The sequence below is a fragment of the Phyllobates terribilis genome, unplaced genomic scaffold (assembly GCF_046119375.1).
Source record: "Phyllobates terribilis strain yellow unplaced genomic scaffold, ASM4611937v1 Scaffold_4__5_contigs__length_816908805, whole genome shotgun sequence".
Lineage (NCBI taxonomy): Eukaryota > Metazoa > Chordata > Amphibia > Anura > Dendrobatidae > Phyllobates > Phyllobates terribilis.
Window position 1 is genome coordinate 132,253,468 of NW_027362764.1, and position 23,080 is coordinate 132,276,547.

A 23,080-nucleotide genomic window follows, 5' to 3' on the forward strand; every position below is an offset into this window, starting at 1 on the left:
TGACATCAACCCCAGCCCTATTACCCCACTGCCACCGCTACAGGGCAGTGGGAAGAGCGAGGCTAAGTGCCAGAATTGGCGCATCCTGTGGATGCGCCATTCCTGGGGGCGGCTGACGGCTGGTGTTTCTAGCCTGGGAGGGGGCCAATATTCATGGCTCCCTTCCTGGGCTATTAATATCAGCCTCCAGCTGTCTGCCTAGCCTTTGCTAGCTATTAAAATAGGGGGGACCCCACGTCATTTTTTTGGGATCCCCCATTTTAATAGCTAGTAAAGGCTAGGTATTCAGCTGGGGGCTGATATTAGTAGCCTGGGAAGCTCCGTGGGTATTACCCCCTTCCCAGGCTTCAAACATTTGCCCCAGCTGTCTGCTTAACCTCCGCTAGAGCCTAAAATTAAGGGGAACCCCACGCCAATTTTTTTTTTTAATAAATCCTTTATTTTAACACTAGATGACAAGTACAGTAACCAACACTATCACTGTACTTCATATATATGTGACTGACATGTTTCTATCTATCTAATCTATGTATGATGCTCTATCTTTCTGTTATAAATTGTCGGGTACAGATGCTGAATTGCCGGCCGGCTTTTTTAAAGAGACGGTGCATGAAAACACTATTATTTGTTTTAATAAATCCTTTACACTAAATGACAAGTACAGTAAGCAACACTGTCACTGTACTTCATATATATGTGACTGACATGTTTCTATCTATCTAATCTATGTGTGAAGCTCTATTCTTTCTATTCTAAATTGTCGGGTGCCGGCTTATGCCGCTGCTGAATTGCCGGCTTTTCATATATTGTCACAGAAGCGATGCGAACTTCCCTGCTCCGGACACAGCGCAGCGCTTCTGTGACAAGTGAAAGCTGTCGGCACAGAAGTCCTGCGCTGTGTCCGGAGCTGGGAATACGCAGCGATGTGTCAGTTTCAGCACAGAAGCGCTGACCGTCTGGACCTACCGCCACCGTATTTTAACTCCCTCCACCTTATATTAACTCCGACATGGCAGGGATACGGCCACGGCAGCTTATTAACACCCCCAGAGTATCCCCGCATGTCAATTTCTGAAAGCTCAAAAGCATTACCGGCGTATAAGACGACCCCAGACTAGACAGAAGATTTTTCAGTCTTCAAAAGTCGTCTTATACGCCGGAATATACGGTATATAGAGTCATTACAAACAGAGTGATCTACTTCAAGTGTTTATTTCTGTTAATGTTGATGATTATGGCTGACAGCCAATGAAAACACAATAGTCATTATCTCAGTAAATTAGAATACTTTATAACAGCTTGAAAAATGTTTTTAAAATCTGAAATGTATGTTCAGTAAATGCACTCAATTCTTGGTCAGGGCTCCTTTTGCATCAATTACTGCATCAATGCCGCGTGGCATGGAGGCGATCAGCCTGTGGCACTGCTGAGGTGTTATGGAAGCCCAGGTTGCTTTGATGGAAAACAAAAGCAGTTGAAGCGCCAATGGTCAAGAGCCTGAGGTTTGGGAGGGGAATAAAGGGGGAGGATGTTGTGACCACTCACTTGGTCTTGTTGTGCAAAGGAGCCCCGCACAACAAGGGAAAACGTTTCCAGGTGGGAGTCTGTATGATGACCGCAGCTAAGCAGGAACTGCTGTAGGGAGTTTCTGTCTGCTTCAGCGGTCACATGACCAGGACCGTGTAACCGAAGTGGGCGTTCCACAATGACATCACGGCAGGTCCTGTAGTAGGCTAGTTGTAAACAGAGCAGCTTCCACCGCTCTCCACAGGGGAGATTAGCAATCAAGAAAGAAGGAATTGTGCGGTGTTAGTGAAGCGCTAGAACAACTAGACAGGGGATTAGGTTATAACACAAACCTTTTATTGTTTAGTACGCTCTCTAACGCCACCACGCGTTTCGATAGCAGAAGCTATCTTCCTCAGGTAGATTAGAGAGCAAATGAAAGAGCAACCACTATATAGGGTAGGTGCACTAATCAAAGGACACTAGCAATTAAGACAACACAGGAAATACAAAACAGGAAGAAAATAAATATATATAAAGAATATAAAAACTACATTAGGTCAAAAGGTTAAAAAAGAGGATAAAAGATGCCACAGTATACCCAATAGTGTCATGATGTACTAGGAGGGATTATAAATAAAATATAAAAAATATAAAATTAATAAAAAAATGAATAAAAACTAGTAATGCGTGAATAAGAACCAAGAGAGAAATCGTGGCGTCGTGGCGTTAGAGAGCGTACTAAACAATAAAAGGTTTGTGTTATAACCTAATCCCCTGTCTAGTTGTTCTAGCGCTTCACTAACACCGCACAATTCCTTCTTTCTTGATTCCAGGTTGCTTTGATAGCAGCCTTCAGCTCGTCTGCATTGTTGGGTCTGGTGTGATACTGTTGTTTGTAAACCAGGTATTGGTACTTTTGGCAGTGTGGACAGGTGCCAAGTACTGCTGGAGAATGAAATTTCCATCTCCAAAAAGCTTGTCGGCAGAGGGAAGCATGAAGTGCTCTAAAATTTCCTGGTAGACGGCTGCTCTGACTTTGGTCTTGATAAAACACAGTGGACCTACACCAGCAGATGACATGGCTCCCCAAACCATCACTGATTGTGGAAACTCCACTCTTCCTCCAGACTCTGGGACCTTGATTTCCAAATGGAAATTGGAACTCTGGGACCTTGTGGTGTGCGTCAGTGACTGCCTTCTGGACATCTGTCAAGTCAGCAGTCTTCCCCATGATTGTGGAGCCTACTGAAACAGACTAAGGGACTTTTTTAAACGCATCAGAAACCTTTGCAGGTGTTTTTTGTTAATTATTTTAATTTACTGAGATAATGACTTTTGTGTTTTCATTGGCTGTAAGCCATAATCATCAACATTAACAGAAATAAACACTTGAAATAGATCACTCTGTTTGTAATGACTCTATATGAGTTTCACTTTTTGTATTGAAGAACAGAAATAAATTAACTATTTGATGATATTTTAATTTAGTGAGAAGTACTTGTAGATCCCAACTGTCCAGACGGACCATACAGAAAAACAATGGGGTCCTTCAGCATACCTTAATTTTGACAGCAAACATAGCACTTATAAGCTGCGCTATTTTTGCTGTCAAATCTGAATGAACTTTCATTGGAACTGGACCTCTGACATGGAAAAAAAAATATATTTATGTTTTTTCCATTTGTTAGTGGCTACCTTTAGTTATTAAAATTTGCACTCCTTCATGCATTTTTATCCCGGTCCAAGTTTCAGATTTGTTCTTTGTGGGAGAGTCTCTCTCAGTAATATAGGTTGAATGTGAATTCAGTATGCTGCAGTCTTTGCTAGCTCCTAAAAAGCACAGCTTCTATCCTGCACTTATTTCCACTTCACATACTTTCCTCAATTTTTATAGCCTGTTTTTCTCTGATCTATCTGAGATTTTATAGGCTTTCTCCCCTGTCCACACTGGAAATAAGTATACAAAGTATATAAGTATACAAAGACAACAAGGAATAGCAGAGAGTGCTGTCAGAACTGTGGATTTCTAACAATTTTGCAGATCACTCACTTAGATAAAGGACTTAGACATTCTGCAAAATATTTAATGAAGAATATTTAGAACATTTCTTAACTTTTCATTTGGAAAGCAGATCAACAAAAATAATTATGTGCCAAGATGTACAATGCCTTTAAGCTGCTAAACGGGATGAAAGTTCTTTACGCATGTATAAAGCATATAACAAGTGAATGCTACTAGCCTGAATATTTTAGCACACCTTGCTTTATCTAGATGTGCATGGTACATGCGGTTGTGTAGACTGGACAAATCACAGTACCTTCCTTCACCGCCCCATGCTCCATTAGGGGTTACATACACCTCCCGACACGAATCCGTCTCTGTGTTATAAACCAGCAGCTTCAGAGGTTTCCCTTCATGCGACTCTATCAAAGCATAGAAATCTTCTGACTAGATGATAAAAAAGAAATATATAAATATTAGAAGTATTTTATGTTGGTCTGGAGTTTTGTAGACAAGGAACTTAATTGTAGTCAACAGATAGAGGGTGGTCAAACACAGAATAAAGTGTGGGTACATGTGCTTACGACGCACTCCACACTCAAAAACGAATGACCCCATAAGAAGTTGCCTCTGGCCAGCTAATATTGAAGTATATATGATCTCTAAGAGTTGAATTAAAGATTCAGAGCGTACCTCTTGCAAAATCTGATCCGATCCCACAATATAATCTGTATGAGCATGTAGACCGGCCAGAGCTGCTGGGGAGTTTGGTTCCACATCCTAAAAAGCAATATAAAATAATCTAAATCATCCATGCAACTGTAATATATACACAATGGCTCAGGGGTTAGCACTGTTGCTTTGCAGTGCTAGGATACTGGGTTCAAATCCCACCAAACCACCACCTGCAAGGAGTTGCTTGTATGTTCTCCCTGTGTTTGCGTGGGTTTCTGCCGAGTTCTCCGGTATCCTCTCACACTACATAGAGCACTCAAGACACACTGATAGGGAATGTAGATTGTGAGTCCCAATGGGGACAGCGATTATGTGTGTAAGGTGCTGCAGAATAGGATGGTGCTGTATAAGTAAGTAAAATAAAACAAAATAAAAACACACAATTAATGGTAGGGATAGTGAAGCGGCCACTGATTGGCAGCAGGGATCGTGTGACGTAAATGTCACACAATCCCCGGGAGAGCCAGTGTCTACTCCGCTGGAACGGCAGTGGAGGAGAGTATAAGTGTTATTATTATACTTGTGGCAAACATAAGGATCCAGAATGGGGTGTCACAGTAGTGGACAACACCTTTGATAAGGAAGTCATGACATCTATCTGTTAATCTTACTCACAATTAGGAAAGAATTGAGGCATTACATACCAGCACATGCCACACATGTTCATTAGCTCCTTGGAAGCTGCAGAATCTGACACTGGCCCCCAGAAGCCCCTGGCCTCCCCACATGTTACTGGGTGTGACCTCCACCTCTCGCACTTTCATGGTCTTTGTGTTGTAAACCTCCAGCTTCACGGGTTTCTCCATGTTGGCTTTCAGGAGATCTTTGAACATGCTGTTCTCTTTGATCTTAAAAAAAAAAAAAAAAAAAAAAATATTGAACAAGACAGAATATTCACTGCTCAGAAAAGCGGAAAACAAATATCAAAACGTGACTATGTGTTTATGTCTCCCATACACACAGACATGAGGGATTCCTGCGATACTAACTATGTAACAAATGGTCAGAAAAAGGACATTATACAGCAGTACTGAGCAGTGTAGCTGTTAGTCCACATCTGGGCTTAGGTAAACACTTTCTGGAATTTTAGAAAGCAGCAGCAGCACTGTCCGTGTGCATCTCTCAGCCTCTTTCATTCTGCTCCTTCCCTCCATAGAATTCAACAGACAACTGTAATCTGATCCCTCACTTAGCTGGCAGTCCAACTTATTTTAAGCAATATGGATTTTAGCTGTTTTTTTGAGTTCAGGAGGGGAGGAGGGGAGAGGGGGGAGAAAGAATAATATTTCTCTGATGATATACATTACAAAGTTTCATATATTCACTTGGACTATTGATCTACATAAAGTTTGTTAAAATGACAGTGACCACTAAAAGGGATATTCTCATTTTTCCAAAGTCAACGTTTTGTAGGTAACTTTTATAAGTGCTGTGACAAGGGATTATTATGTATAGCAGTGGTCAGCAACCTTTGACGTTGAGAACGGTTAATGAAGATACTCCTAGTACGCATAAGGAGTCACAGTGACAAGTTGTAGACCAAGACTTGAGTATTGAGTATACTTGACCTTACCCATAATAATTCTTTTATCAAAATTTAGGTGGAGGTACATTTTCAGATCTGTGATTATGAGTAACATTACTAATAACACTGACACAGAAGAAAATAGTATAAAATGTGACATAACTGACATGTAAAGCTAAGGCTAGAGGTGTAACTATACTTAAGATATCAAAAGCCTCCTGTTCTTATCCTGTTTATATCCGTCACACTTGCTCCATAAATATGTGCACACAAGACAGAGTCGCTGCCAAGGTCTTCAGGCTGCTGCTGCCAGACTCTCGCTGGGCAGGTTCTATGCCAGCGCTGTGTACCCGGCAAATTAGTCTGTAAGGAGGATTATATGTACTAAAATCACAGCAAATTAGTGTACAGTGGTTATAAAGCAGGATCAGCCAGAGCTGCTCCCACATCCATGGCATTACTACCTTGGATCCACCTGCGGCTGTTAAAGGCACTTCAGGGAGGATTAAATCAGCCATCAAGTGCTGCATTTTGCAACACCAGTAAAGTGAATGAGATTTCAAAAATCTCATGCACATAACTTTTTTTTTCTTCTGTTTTTGGAGCCGCTGGGCGTTTTCTTCAAATCTGCAGCAGGTGAATGCTTTTACTGTTTTTTGCAGCGTTTTTGATCAATTTTAATAAAAGAGGGGAAAAAAATGCATGTAAATGCAAAAAAAAAACCCACAAAAAATGCATGGAAAAACGTGTGTAATTTACGCAGCTTTTTCCTGCCAACACTCTCGTTTTTGCTGCAGAAAAAAATACACTGCAAAAACGCCAAGCGTGAACATACCCTTAAAAACTATAGTTTCAGTCTGCAATCTTCATTCATTTTCAGACCCCATGATATGCAGTTCGCATCCTGATCTAGGTTTCGATTGTGAGAGTGTCTCTCTTCGTAATACAGTCTGAATGTAAGCTCTGTCTGTATCCAGGGTGCTTCATCAGCTTATAGATCAGCACAGCTTCTATCCTGTACTTTTTCCCTATTTCATGTGTTTCTGCTGACTTTTTCGGTCTTCAGTAACACTGTACAGGTCTCCTCTCTTCTCCAAAAAGTACAGAACCCCCTTCAATAGTTTAAAAAGTACAACCCCAAGAAAGCAAAGATGTGAATGTTTATAGTATGAGAAATAACCTACCAGCCGGGAATGTCCAATTGCAATAACAAAATCGAAGAAAGGCTCAAGTCCCGCTTTCTGTGCTGGAGAATTTTCTTGTACCTTAAAAAAAAAAAAATACATTAAATTTACAAATATGTTGTGTAGAAAACATAGAACAGACGTTCTGAAGCGCGTTACTTTAAAGGATGAACTGTAATAAGGCAAAAAAAGATGCTTTGACAACTGTAATAAGTCAGTTCACTGATGCAGAGAAGTCTGATTTTAATGGCCACGTTATTCTACATTTCTTCTGTATAAAAAGGATCCTGTAAATGATTAATAGCTGCTACTGTAAAAAAAAAAATATTGTACACGGACATCACAGGGATGACAAGTGAGAGAAAAAAAAAAAAAAAAACTTCCCCCACTTCCTATAATCTGAATCCGTGGCTAGAGATGAATTACACCTGACAATCATCAGTGGAAAGCAAGTTAGGCTAAAGGACGACACAACGGCCCCAAATAAAGAATTTTTAGCCATATAATAATATTTATATAGCGCCAACATATTCCGCAGCGCTTTACAATTCAGACAATTTACAGACATTATGGGCACTGTCCCCATTGGGGCTCACAATCTACATTTCCTATCAGTAGGTCTTTGGAGTGTGGGAAGAAACCGGAGAACCTTGAGGAAACCCACACAAACACGGGGAGAACATACAAACTCCTTGCAGATGTTGTCCTTGGTGGGATTTGAACTCAGGACCCCAGCGCTGCAAGGCTGCAGTGCTAACCACTGAGCCACCGTGCTGGTCAGTAAAACACTTTGAAAAGTCGCAATCCTTTTGTAACTTTTGGCGTCTTCTGTTTTGGCCAGCTCCGCCAGAGTGGGAGGACCATGGGTGGGACGGGACATGGCAAAGCTCGCCTGATGAATCAAAAGCTGTGGGGTAACTTATATCAGAAATGTTACTCCAGTCCCTGACTCATGCCAGTAATAAGATGGGCACAATTCATTAAGTGTCGTGCGCCTCTTAATGCATCAGTCACATCTTATTCCTGCACGCACATTATTAAGACTGGTGGACAAAATGCCAGTCTTAATGAATCGGGTTCTTAGTGACTGGCACAATATACAAGACAAGTGACAAGACAATAGAATTATTTAATAAAGTGATTTGCAGATTGTCTATTTGGCGCAATGTATCAAATGAGATACAGAGGTTTGAAATTACAGGGAGACATTTAAAGAGTAACCTATTGATTTATGAAATAAAAATTAAAACCAACAAACACTTGAAAAAAAAGTAACTTTGTAATTTATCAGAGAAATCTGCTTCTTTCTTCTCCTGGACTGACCTTTCATTCTCAAAATTCTCAATACCGAGGTAAAATCTATATATACTATACAGAGATTGGACGAAACGCCACAACAGACCCCAGTCTCTGCCAGACCCCCCCCACGGCTCCTGCTTCTGCTATAGATTCTGGCACATGCCTGCCTCTTCCGTGCATGAGATGATCGGACATCATCAGGACACGGAGCAGGTCACTGGCTCCGCACACTTCACCTGCATTTGATGCGGGAGCATACGTGGATTAGAAGAATCTGTCCCTGCAGGAGAAGGGAAGGAACACAGGTGGCAAGTGGTAAGAAAGCAAGAAGAGAGGTGAAGTATATACAGTGGGGAAAATGAGTATTTGATACATTTCCGATTTTGCAAATTTTTCCACCTACAAAGAATGGAGAGGTCTGTAATTTTTTATTGTAGGTACACTTCACCTGTGAAAGACAGAATCTAAAAATAAAAATCCAGAAAATCACATTGTATGATTATTACATAATTAATTTTCATTTTACTGCATGAAATAAGTATTTGATACAATAGAAAAACAGAACTTAATATTTGATGCAGAAACCTTTGTTTGCAATTACAGAGGTCAGACGTTTCCTGTAGTTCTTGACCAAGTTTGCACACACTGCAGCAGGGATTTTGGCCCACTCCTCCATACAGATCTTCTCCAGATCTTTCAGGTTTTGGGGCTGTCACTGGACAACATTGAGTTTCAGCTCCCTCCAAATATTTTCTATTGGGTTCAAGTCTGGAGACTGGCTAAGCCACTCCAGCACCTTGAAATGCTTCTTACAGAGCCGCTCCTTAGTTGCCCTGGCTGTGTATTTCGGGTCATTGTAATGCTGGAAGACCCTGCCACAAACTATCTTCAATGCTCTTACTGAGGGAAGGAGGTTGTTGACCAAAATCTCACAATACATAACCCCATCCTTCCTCCTTTCAATATGGTGCAGTCGTTCTGTCCCCTTTGCAGAAAAGCACCCCCAACTTATGTTTTCCCCACCATGCTTCACGGCTGGGACGGTGTTCTTGGGGTTGTACTAATCCTTCTTCTAGTTCTATTTTGGTCTCATCTGACCACATGACCTTCTCCCATGCCTCCTCTGGATTCTCCAGATGGTCACTGGCGAACTTCAAACGGGCCTGGACATGTGCTGGCGTGAGCAAAAAGACCTTGCATGCCCTTCAAGATTTTAATCCATGATGGCATAGTATGTTACTAACGGTAATATTTGAGACTGTGGTCTCAGCTCTCTTCAGGGCATTGACCAGTTCCTCCCATGTAGTTTTGGGCTGATTCCTGACCTTTCTCAGAATCATTCTCACCCTATGAGGCAAGATCTTGCATGGAGCCCCAGACCGAGGAAGATTGACAGTCATCTTGTGTTTCTTCCATTTTCTAATAATTGTGCCAACAGTTGTTGCCTTCTCACCAAGCTGCTTGCCTATTGTCCTGAAGCCCATCCCAGCCTTGTGTAGGTCTACAATTTTGTCCTCGGTGTCCTTAGACAGCTCTTTGGTCTTGGCCATAGTGTAGAGGTTGGAGTATGTGGACAGATGTCTTTTATACAGGTAATGAGTGCAGAGTAGGAGGAATTCTTAAAGAAAAACTAACAGGTCTGTGAGAGACAGAATTTTTGCTGGTTGGTAGGTGATCAAATACTTATTTCATGCAATAAAATGCAATTTAAAGAAGTTGTCCACTACTTTGACATTGACACCCTATCCATAGATTGGGCACCAATACATGATCAGCCTGGTTCTCGCACGCGGCACCCCTGCCAATCAGCTGTTATCGGTGCCGGCGGCAGCGGCCAGAAGTCCTTACCTGCGGTGCCTGGCCATCAAGTTGTAGTGGCCGCCGCTTGCAACTACACATCTGCCTCCCATTCAATTGAATGGGAGATGGATGTGCAGCTACAAGCAGCGGCCACTAGAACTTGATGGCCAGGCACCACAGGTAAGGACTTACGGCCGCTGCCGCCTGCACCGATAATAGCTGATTAGCAGGGGTGCCGCGTGCGATACCCCGACCAATCATACATTGGTGCCCTACCCTAAGGATAGGGCATCAATGTCAAGGTAGTGGATAACCCCTTTAATTATTTAAAATCATACAATGTGAAAATTGGCAGCGTAAGAAATACTCATTTTCCCCACTGTATGAGAGGCGGTTGTATAGGAATAGACAGGAGAACAGAGCACCAAGGAGAGACCTAGTGGCCCATCAGAGGGGTTATTGACTGAGGAATGGGCACTGATGCCATGTTGCTAATGTGGGCAGGGGCACAGGGAAGTAGTGGGGACAATTCAGTGCTAGGGAGCCGTAACCTTGTAACATAGTAACGTAGGTTGAATAAAGACCTAGGTCCATCAAGTTCAACCTTTCTCCCCCAATTGTACTCCCCATACCAACACTACGCTAACTTACTGGAACTAGGCCTCACAAATGAATTACCATTTTTATTTTTATTATTACTGCACTATTACAATTACAAATAAACCAGTTTAGAGTTTTTTAATTAGTTTTATTTTTGTATTACTGTTATGGTATTACTAAAATCCCTGTACCTAAATCTGTTGATCCAGAAGAAGGCAAAAACCCCAGGATACATTCAGCCAATTTGCATCACTGGGAAAAATTCCTTCTTGAGCCCAAGAAAGGCGATCAGTCCTAGAACACTGGATCAAAAGTACTCTATAGGTGTAACATTTTGTCTAATTTAACTGTAGCCCACAATGTTACCTGTATCAAGGAAATCATCCAGCCCTTTTTTGAACGCTGTTATAGTGTCTGCCATTACTACCTCTTGTGGTAGGGCATTTCACAGTCCGACTGCTCTGACTGCAAGGCTATGTGCCCACGATGCAGAAATGCTCCAGATTTTTCCTGAGCGTTTCTGCATCTCCCTGGCAGAAAAAAACGCATGCGGTTTGTACATGCGTTTTCCTGCCAGGGACATGCGGATGTGAAGCGTTCTTCACTTGCATTTCCGCATGCGGGTTGTCAAGCGATTTTAGCATCACTTGGAAAGTGCTTGTCAACTTGGTCACACTATATAAATCCATGCAACCGGCATGGATTTATATAGTGTGACCGTAAAAGAATGGTAAAAAATAAATACTTACCTTCTGATGGCCCCCGGTGTCCTTATCCGATCCGTCCGGTGTCACTAGTGGTCTGAAAGGACCTGCCATGACGTCATTTAGTCATGTGACGGGTCACGCGACCGCCGACGTCAGCGGTCGCGTGACCCGTCACATGACTAAATGAAGTCATGGCAGGTCCTTTTAGACCATCGTGAGCTGCCAGCGAGCCAGGAGGGTTCGCTATGGAGACCAGGGGCCATCAGAAGGTAAGTATAATGTATATTTCTTAATTTTATTATTTTTATTTATTTATTTTTTTACAGGTACAATGGTACCCGGGTCTGGACGAGAGTCTCCTCTTCTCCAAACCCGGGTACCATCCGCACATTGAATCCCTTAATATCCTCATGTGCACATGTACACATGCGGATATTATGCGATTCAATGCAAGTCAATAGCGGCGAAAACGCTGTGATTCCGCAAAATAATTGGTAGTGCAGCGTTTTTTTTAAGCAATGATAATCTGCAGCGGAAATTTCTGCAGCATGTGCACAGCACATGCGGATTATCATTGGGGAACATGGCAGACCTTCTACCAAGCGTTTTTTAAGCGTTTCTGCAGCGGAATTGCCGCTGTGGAAATGCTTAAAAAAAAGCATAGTGGGCACACAGCCTTAAGAACACTTTCCTGTTTAGGTGACGGAATCGTCTTTCTTCCACCCGTAATCAGTGCCCCCTGGTCCTTAGTATGGTCTTTGGAAGGAATAAGTCAGGGGCTAGACCTTTGTACTGACCACACACATATTTACACATGTAAATGAGATCCCCTCTGAGGTGTCGTTTTTCTAAGCTAAACAAGCTCAACTTTTTCAACCTTTCTTGTAAGTCCTGCCAAACTTCTAGTGAAGTTTTATTATAGGTTATCCATATTTAAAAAAAAAAAAAAAAAGTTTGGCGACGTCACGAATCACAGAGTAGCTCGCTCAGTATCTCACAGCCTGTTGCGGTGTTGCCGGCTGGGCACTGCTCGATCTTTTTACAGACATAGGATTAACCTTACAGACCATACTGAGAGCTTCCAAATCCACTGAGAGTCTCTCTCCATAGGGAGCATTTGGATACAGTGACTCCCTTGCCCGTCCCAGATTATTTGAAGCCGGATCGGCGTGTTGAGATATTCTATGGCACGGACATTTTAATTCACAGTCCAGACACCTGGAACTCCGGATCATCAATTAGTGAGTATGAATTTTTATTGACATTTTTTTAAATTCATTTATAGCATTAATAGAATTACAAAGATGGAACCACAGCGCACATCGCAATTTTTTGTTCTACAGGTGCATCTCACAAAATTAGAATATCATCAAAAACTTACTTTATTTCAGTTCTTCAATACAAAAAGTGAACCTCATATTATATAGAGTCATTACAAACAGAGGGATCTATTTCAAGTGTTTATTTCTATTATTGTTGATGATTATGGCTTACAGCCAATGAAAACACAAAAGTCATTATCTCAGTAAATTAGAATAATTAACAAAAAACACCACAGCCTTAAGCATTGCCATTCAAGAATGAATTACAGAAACATAATACGGTTATTGACTTATCTCATTTAAACACACACAGGACATTAAAAATAGAAAGGGGAAAAGTCCAGAGACTTGAGACATCTGTTGTGTCGGTGGCTGGACAGCTGACAGCTCCTGAAGGTCCAGAGTAAACAAGGTCACTGCGGAGCTGACATTACTAAGAGGCCGGGACTGCCAACACTTCCAGAGCAGTCAATTTTCAATAGGAACTTTATTGGGATTAGGTTGGGACATTAATTAGTGCTAAATACAACTGATCCTCTGTGCTGTATTTCTTAGGCTGTGTTCAGATTTGGACAAAAATACTTTGATCGGTAAACTGACAGCCACCGGGAAGGAAACCCAAAAGGATCCCACTTTAGTCTATGGATTCTGAACTTCTGTCGTTTTATTATAATGGATCAGAACAATGGAAATTATTAAACAAAGATCTAAATAGGAGCACAGAAACGTGATCTTCCATCCCTAATGCTAATCACCTCATTCATCTACATGATCAATAAAGGTTAGATATCAAAGGGAAGCCACCATCAGGGAATGACCGTGTTTACAGAGAACCTGTCATAAGGATTTTGTACTCCAAACTAATGGCATATATGTAAAGGTGCTTTCATGCTGAGTAAATCTTTTCCCTTTTTGTAGAAATCCGTTTTGCTGTTTTAGAGAGATCCATAATTAACATTATATGCAGTGGGCGGGCGCTGCACTTACAGCTCTCCTGCCTGTCTCATGTCTTTGACTGATAAGTCACTGAAACATGGAGTAATCTGTAAATCAGACAGGAGGCCTGCAGGGAATTGGGGGAGAGGCAGGAGAGCTGTAAGTGCAGCGCTCACCCACTGAACTTGAAGCTTATCAGCATATAATTTCAATTATGGATCTCTCTAAAACAGCAAGACTTTTTTTCTACAAGAAAGGTTTACTCAGCATGAAAGCACCATATATATATATATATATATATATCTCAATTTGAGGGTATAAAATCTTGATGACAGGTTCTCTCTAAATCAGTTTTATAAATATATATATAAAAAAAAAAAAACTTTTTTACTGGAAAAGTAGTCTTGCAATATTTACACTGGCCATTATGGCCTGATCAGGCTCTAAACAAAAACAAATACTTAAATTACTGGACCAAAATAATAATAAACTATAGCTTTTACTAAAAATGGATAAAAAACCCCACATGTATATATATTCAACTCAATAGACACAAAAATGTATTGGTGGGTGAACCAACAGGGAAACCCCCATGGGAAAAAAAAGATAGTTGGCACAGATAGCACAGTTAATATACTGGTACAGTGTACAGGACAAGTAAGGCTATGCTCACACATCTTGGTTTTTTCAGCGTTTTTTGATGCAAGCTGCGTTTCACAGTACCAGTAAAGTCTATGAGATTCCAGAAATCTCATGCACACATCTTGCTTTTTTTTTTTTTTTTTTTAAATCAGGATTTAGTGCTTTGCATGTTTTTTTGCAAAATAGAGCGTCATTTCTTTCAGCGTTTTTCACCCATTGGAAGTAATGGGTAGTGAACAAAACGCCTGATGTGAACATGGCTATCAGGTTTTGCAGCATTTTTAGTGAAAATAAGCAAGTACAACAGTATGTGAAACACATATTTTTGTGATTTTACCATCTTGTCTTAGTCACTGAGATGGTAGTTTGTATTAGGAGAGTTTAATTAAATTAGTGATGTTTACAGTGTAAACAGTGCTCAGCCAAGAGCTACATGTGAGATTGAACAATACCTGTGGCCCAGGGAGGTGTGAAATTGAACAATGCCTGTGAATATGAATGGCAGACCATAGTATGAAAGTAAATAGTGTCATACAAACTCAATGGACTGCCAGTGTCTTAGGCAAACTATTCCTGAACAATTCACCTCCCCCACTGTTACATTTTAAATTCTGGTTAATATGGTTTCACATATGTCTTGGATTGTTGACCTGTGTTCATGCTTCTGTGGTGGAAGCAAATCTGAACTTTGGGATCCTGAAAAACACACCAAAAAATGCACCAAAACCAGTGTTTTGGATGCAGGTTCTTTCCTACCAAGAGATCAGGTTTTGCTGCAGAAAAAAAAAACATTGAAAAATGCAAAGAATAGATAGTAAAAAGTTAAAAAACACATGATAAGCAGATCACAATGGAGTCCCAGTAAAACAATTTTTTTTAACAAGTAGTAAAATGGAGTACATAACTTAACTTAAACAATAGGGCATTTCTAAGGCCGGTTCCATATGTCTGTACATTTCCAGTACCAGAAAAAACGGTACCGGAGGTATCTGTGTCCCGTGTGTGTCACACGTGTGGCAACTGTGCGCCTCATCAGGATCAAACGGACTGGCACCTGGAAATCAGCGGTACAGTTAGCGCTGTTCCCAAGCGCCAGGTGCTGAACACTGCCCTCATCATGGCTCCCTGCCGGCGCTGTGATCAGCACCAGCTGAGACAATGATGAGGGTAGCCGTAGTCTGCTCCCGCAGTGTCCCTGTGTAATAAGATTAAAATAATAAAATCCTTATACTCACCTGTCCGGAGATGTCCCCCACCATGGAGCTGGGGAGAATGAGCCACTCCGGAGCTGCGCTCAGTGAGTGACAGGACATCGCTCCTAAGCTCAGCTCTGGGGCTCCTAGCTGCAGCAGCTCATTCTACCAGGCTCCTCTGCTGAGCGGTCGCACGTATTACAGTGGGGGACAGGGGACAGGTGAGAATATGGATTTTTTATTTTAATGTTATTTTTACACAGGGACACTACGGGAGCAGACACTATTACCCTCATAACTGTCCCTGCAGGTGCTGATCGCAGCGCCAACAGGGAACCATGATGAGGGCAGTGTTCAGCACCGGGTGCTTGGGAACAGCGCTAACTGTACACCGATTACCAGACGTCGGTACGTCTCACACTGGTGACACACGGATGTCATCTGTGTGTGTTCAGCGTGAGACACTTTTGAGAACAGGGTATCCGCAAAAAAACGGACATGTCAGCGTATGGAGCACATGGACACACGGTCCGTGGAAACACAATGACATGTGCAAAAACCCAGAGATTTGAATTATCAGTGTCTCCAGTACGTGTGATAGAGCCCTAATACATTGCCTTTAAGAGGTGCCTTTACTGCATAAGACAAATACCTGGTATGGACTCTGGACATTTACTTAGTTAACAACCCTTAGTCTCTGAGGAATGAAGTGGCTCAAAGATCAAAGTGGGCCTACAGTGTCATCTGGTTGTGACTGCAGGAGGCCACAGCTGTGGGTGCTTTATGAAGAGTCCAGGGAGCTATGAGACGACCTTTTGAATGACCTTTGAATTTTTAATCCATTCTGAGCCTAGGGGCCCATGTACACAGACCTATAATCAAGAATGAATGTCCTGATTAACAACTTGTCTAAATGGCAATCACCTCATGACTAGTGTTGAGCGATACCTTCCGATATCAGGAAATATCGGATCGGATTGGATCGGGCGATACCCAATAAGTATCGGATATCGCCGATTCCGATACCGGAAACCAACGCAAGTCAATGGGACACAAATATCGGAATGAAAATAAACCCTTTCTTTCCTTGTAGGTTAATTCTACATGAAGGAAAACAACTAACAATAATGTAGAATGTATTGGGGGAGGTGGTTGCCCAAATCGATGGGAACAGTGCTCACAGTGAAACATGAAAAGCCGGCAATTCAGCAGCGGCATACACCGGTACCCGACAATTTATAACAGAAAGAATAGAGCTTCACACATAGATTAGATAGATAGAAACATGTCAGTCACATACAGTACAGACCAAAAGTTTGGACACACCTTCTCATTTAAAGATTTTTCTGTATTTTCATGACTTTGAAAATTGTACATTCACACTGAAGGCATCAAAACTATGAATTAACACATGTGGAACTATATACTTAACAAAAAAGTGTGAAACAACTGAAAATATGTCTTATATTCTAGGTTCTTCAAAGTAGCCACCTTTTGCTTTGATGACTGCTTTGCACACTCTTGGCATTCTCTTGATGAGCTTCAAGAGGTATTCCCGGAAATGGTCTTCCAACATTTTTGAAGGAGTTCCAAGAGATGCTTAGCACTTGTTGTCCCTTTTGCCTTCACTCTGCGGTCTAGCTCACCCCAAACCATCTCGATTGGGTTCAGGTCTGGTGACAATGGAGGCCAGGTCATCTGGCGCAGCACCCCATCACTCTCCTTCTTGGTCAAATAGCCCTTACACAGCCTGGAGGTGTGTTTGGGGTCATTGTCCTGTTGAAAAATAAATGATGGCCCAAATAAACGCAAACCGGATGGAATAGCATGCCGCTGCAAGATGCTGTGGTAGCCATGCTGGTTCAGTATGCCTTCAATTTTGAATAAATCCCCAACAGTGTCACCAGCAAAGCACCCCCACAGCATCACACCTCCTCCTCCATGCTTCACGGTGGGAACCAGGCATGTAGAGTCCATCCGTTCACTTTTTCTGCGTCGCACAAAGACACGGTGGTTGGAACCAAAGATCTCAAATTTGGACTCATCAGACCAAAGCACAGATTTCCACTGGTCTAATATCCATTCCTTGTGTTCTTTAGCACAAACAAGTCTCTTCTGCTTGTTGCCGGTCCTTAGCAGTGGTTTCCTAGCAGCTATTTTACCATGAAGGCCTGCTGCACAATGTCTCCTCTTAACAGTTGTTGAAGAGATGTGTCTGCTGCTAGAACTCTGTGTGGCATTGACCTGGTCTCTAATCTGAGCTGCTGTTAACCTGCGATTTCTGAGGTTGGTGACTCGCATAAACTTATCCTCAGAAGCAGAGGTGACTCTTGGTCTTCCTTTCCTGGGGCAGTCCTCATGTGAGCCAGTTTCTTTGTAGCGCTTGATGGTTTCTGCAACTGCACTTGGGGACACTTTCAAAGTTTTCCCAATTTTTCGCACTGACTGACCTTCATTTCTTAAAGTAATGATGGCCACTCGCCCATTCCAGCTGAAGCCAACGATCTCCTGCAATAAAAATAAAATAATAAAGCAACATCATCCTTACCTTCCCATGGTTCCCAAGACAGTTTCAGCTCTGCTACATCGAGATGACAGACTGGACCGCAGCAGAATGCTGCCATCCAGCCTGTCATCCCGCAGACACTGAGAAGCGCAGGCATGCTTGCGCTCCTCGGTGTCTGGCTGTGACGGCATCCAGATGAGCCGACAATGAACTCAGCTCACCTCATGCACGTCACTGACAGCGTGGGAGAATTCTTCTGCGCATGCGGTGAGCGTGAGAGACTCGGCTCATCTGGATGCCGTCACAGCCTGACACTGAGGAGCGCAAGCATGCCTGCGCTTCTCAGTGTCTGCGGGATGACAGGCTGGATGGCAGCGTTCTGCTGCGGTCCAGCCTGTCATCTCGATGTAGCAGAGCTGAAGCTGTCGTGGGAACCATGGGAAGGTAAGGATGAGGTTGGTTTATTATTTTTCATTTATTGCAGGAGATCGTTGGCTTCAGCAGGAATGGGCGTGATGGTAAGTATGGTTTAATTTAGAACAATAAAGAATTGTGTGTTTATTTCAATTAAAGGACTTTATTCTGGGTGTTTGTGTTTTTTTTAAATACTTTACTAGAAATTCATGGCGGTCATGTCTAATATTGGCGTGACCCCATGAATTTCGGGCTTAGGGCCAGCTGATAATGCCAAGCTGGCCCTAACCCCTTTATTACCCAGTGAGCCACCGCACCAGGGCCCTGGATGAGTTGGGTACAGCGCCAGAAGATGGCACTTCTATGAACGCGCCATTTTCCGGGGTGGCTACGGACTGCAATTTGCAGCGGGTGGGGCCCAGAAAGCTTGGACCTCCCTGCGCAGCGGATTCCAGCCCCCAGCTGCCTAGTTGTACCTGGCTGGACACAAATAGGGCGAAGCCCTGCGTATTTTTTTTTTTTTTTTAATTATTTCATGAAATAATTAAGAAAAAAAGGGCTTCCCTATATTGTTGTGTCCGGCCAGGTACAAATAGGCAGCTAGTGGTTGGGGGCAGCCCGTTCCTGCCTGCTGTACCTAGCTGGACAAAAATATAGGGCGAAGCCCCACATCAATTTTTTTTTTAATTATTTCATGAATTTCATGAAATAATTTAAAAAAAAAATACGCAGGGCTTCGCACTATATTTGTGTCCAGCCAGGTACAGCAGGCAGGAACGGGCTGCCCCCAACCACTAGCTGCCTATTTGTACCTGGCCGGACACAACAATATAGGGAAGCCCTTTTTTTAAATTATTTCATGAAATGCTTAAAAAAAAAATTGACGTGGGGCTTCGCCCTGTTTTTGTGTCCAGCCAGGTACAACTAGGCAGCTGGGGGCTGTAATCCGCAGCGCAGGGAGGCCCAAGCTTTCTGGGCCCCACCCGCTGCAAATTGCAGTCCGTAGCCACCCCGGAAAATGGCACGTTCATAGAAGCGCCATCTTCTGGCGCTGTACCCAACTCATCCAGGGCCCTGGTGCGGTGGCTCACTGGGTAATAAAGGGGTTAGAGCCAGCTTGGCATTATCAGCTGGCCATAATCACGAAATTCATGGGGTCAAGCCAATATTAGACATGACCACCATGAATTTCTAGTAAAGTATTTAAAAAAAACACAACACCCAGAAAAAAGTCCTTTAATTGAAATAAACACACAATTCTTTATTGTTCTAAATTAAACCATACTTACCATCACGCCCATTCCAGCTGAAGCCAACGATCTCCTGCAATAAAAGAAAAATAATAAAGCAACATCATCCTTACCTTTCCATGGTTCCCACGACAGCTTCAGCTCTGCTACATCGAGATGACAGGCTGGACCGCAGCAGAACGCTGCCATCCAGCCTGTCATCCTGCAGACACTGAGAAGCGCAGGCATGCTTGCGCTCCTCAGTGTCTCGCTGCGACGGCATAAAGATGAGCCGAGGTCATGTCCAATGAACTCGGCTCACCTCATGCACGTCACTTACAGCGTGGGGAAAATTCTCCTGCACTCAGCGCTTCAGCGTGAGAATTCTCCCACGCTGTCAGTGACGTGCATGAGGTGAGCTCATGTCCAATGAACTCAGCTGACCTCTTGCACATCACTGACAGCGTGGGAAAATTCTCCTGCACTCAGCGCTTCAGCGTGAGAATTCTCCCACGCTGTCAGTGACGTGCATGAGGTGAGCCGAGTTCATTGGACATGAACCCGGCTCATCTGGATGCCGTCAGAGAGACACTGAGGAGCGCAAGGAAGCCTGCGCTTCTCAGTGTCTGCGGCTTGGCAAGCTGGATGGCAGCTTTCTGCTGCGGTCCAGCCTGTCATCTCGATGTAGCAGAGCTGAAGCTGTCGTAGGAACCATGGAAAGGTAAGGATGATGTTGCTTTATTATTTTTCTTTTATTGCAGGAGATCATTGGCTTCAGCTGGAATGGGCGTGATGGTAAGTATGGTTTAATTTAGAACAATAAAGAATTGTGTGTTTATTTCAATTAAAGGACTTTATTCTGGGTGTTGTGTTTTCTTTTAACTTTCACTATGGGGTTAGTAATGGGGGTGTCTTATAGACGCCTCTCCATTACTAACCTGGGCTTGATGTCAGCTGGCATTATAAGCTGACATCAACCCCAGCTCTATTACCCCACTGCCACCGCTACAGGGCAGTGGGAAGAGCGAGGCTAAGTGCCAGAATTGGCGCATCCTGTGGATGTGCCATTTCTGGGGCGGCTGACGGCTGGTGTTTCTAGCCAGGGAGGGGGCCAATATTCATGGCACCCTTCCTGGGCTATTAATATCAGCCCCCAGCTGTCTGCCTAGCCTTTGCTAGCTATTAAATTAGGGGGGACACCACATCATTTTTTGGGGGGGTCCCCCATTTTGATAGCTAGTAAAGGCTAGGTATTCAGCTGGGGGCTGATATTAGTAGCCTGGGAAGCTCCGTGGGTATTACCCCCTTCCCAGGCTTCAAACATCTGCCCCAGCTGTCTGCTTAACCTCCGCTAGAGCCTAAAATTACGGGGAACCCCACGCCAATTTTTTTTTAAATAAATCCTTTATTTTAACACTAAATGACAAGTACAGTAATCAACACTGTACTTCATATATATGTGACTGATCTGTTTCTATCTATCTAATCTATGTGTGATTCTCCATTCTTTCTATTCTAAATTGTCGGGTACCGCTGCTGAATTGCCGGCCGGCTTTTTTAAAGAGACAGTGCATGAAAACACTATTATTTTTTTAAATAAATCCTTTACACTAAATGACAAGTACAGTAAGCAACACTATCACTGTACTTCTTATATATGTGACTGACATGTTTCTATCTATCTAATCTATGTGTGAAGCTCTATTCTTTCTGTTGTAAATTGTCGGGTACCGGTGTATGCCGCTGATGAATTGCCGGCTTTTCGCGTAATACATTCTACATTATTCTTAGTTGTTTTACTTCATGTAGAATTAACCTACAAGGAAAGAAAGGGTTTATTTTCATTCCGATATTTGTGACCCATTGACTGGCATTGGTTTCCGGTATCGGAATCGGCGATATCCGATACTTTTTGGGTATCGGTCCGATCCAATCCGATACTATATTTCCTGATATCGGAAGGTATCGCTCAACACTACTCATGACTGAACCAGACGCTCGTACGTCAGTTGACAGGATATTAAAGCAAGCCTTAAAATTATCATCGTGTGTAAGCAGCACATATGCTGCCGAGAACATGATGCTCTAAGGGCGCAGAACAATTGTTTTCTGCATGGAAGTGTGGTCAGCCGGTCTAAACGGGTTATCAAATGACTGCCAATAAGACTGACTGCAGCGGTTAAGTGGTCGTTAATGCCTGTAGTCGGCCTGTCTAAATGGGAACTAAACCTGCTATCTTGAGGAGCATGTCAAAGTCAACAGCAAAGTGTATGTTCCAGGAGAACTGGAAGACAGTGACCTGGCTGGATGGTACTATTATGTGGAGGTGCTATAGGGATGGGCAATGTAAGCACGGTGCTTGAGTGTGTGCCTGATTGGCCCCCATTTAAGTTTCCCAAAAAGGTGTAGCTACAGTGGCCGACCGCAAACATTAAAATGCCACCGATTGACTACATGCAAGCTGATCGGCAGTCATACACTGCACAAAGACTATCAATAAACACAACCGTTCTTTGAGCACACAATATCATTGTTCTCGACAGCAAGTGTCCTGCTGCTGTATAAGGCTGAGTTCACACAGCGTTTTCTCCTACGGTCAGTGGCTCCGTCGGTCCATATGCGCCAATGATGCAGACGAATCACCACGTGCTCGGTTGTGCATCATTTTAGACTACATATGCCTATCGGAGGAGGGCAGAAAGACATGGTCGACCAAGTCTTGGTGCCCGCGTCAACTAGGCTTCTACAGCCGAAAATGATGCACAACAGAGCACATGGTGACTGCATCATTATACTCAATTGCCTCGTCAGCGTATACACCCAAGTCCTGCTCTGTGGTGGGTTCGGACGTAAGCCCCGACGGAGACACTGACCGTAGGGAGAAGACGCCGTGTGAACTCAGCCTTACAATGATATTAAACAGCTTAATAATTTCACCCCACGCACGAGTGTTGTGTGTATAAATTAATGTATATGGCCGTTCCAGGGGGCTCCATCCCAAGAGCCACATGCACTGCACAGGGTTAACCATTTTACCTTTATATACACGTTGAGGACATGATTTTGTGTCACTAATATAAAGTAGGATAGGTCCTCCTCCTGCACTTAGTGTCTTCCTCACCGACTGCACAGCTCTCACGTTCTCAGAATGGCCGCTGGTGGAGGAGCAGGAGACCAGACCTGATGGACAGGTCCCGTCACATTGCTCTTCTCTTAGTTGTAGAGATTCAAAAAGGTTTTTCAAGCTTATTAATAATCTGCTACTCTTCATAATTCTCGTCACAAAATTGTCCGGAGTACCTTATTTTCAGTGGCGAATGACAGCTGAAGAATGTGCAAAATTCATTAGGAGGCGCACGCAGCTTAAAGAGTAACAATCTTCACTGAGGTTTTTTTCCCCCAGATATTAAAGGGAACTGGTCATGTAAAAAAATCGCTTCTAACCTGCAGATGTGGGGTTAACCTGCAGGTTAATAG

General features: G+C 43.0%; 1 protein-coding gene across 1 annotated transcript in view; it reads right to left on the reverse strand.

The window, feature by feature from the left end:
• The window catches only part of GORASP1 (golgi reassembly stacking protein 1), a 40,563-nt gene that overhangs the window by 8,904 nt on the left and 8,579 nt on the right, over positions 1–23,080 (reverse strand). The window contains exons 2-5 of the mRNA XM_073677751.1: positions 6,956–7,036; positions 4,891–5,094; positions 4,205–4,291; positions 3,828–3,958 (exon numbers count right to left, since the gene is read on the reverse strand). Of these exons, the coding sequence (XP_073533852.1) occupies positions 3,828–3,958; positions 4,205–4,291; positions 4,891–5,094; positions 6,956–7,036 (503 nt within the window). The remainder of the gene's footprint in view (positions 1–3,827; positions 3,959–4,204; positions 4,292–4,890; positions 5,095–6,955; positions 7,037–23,080) is intronic.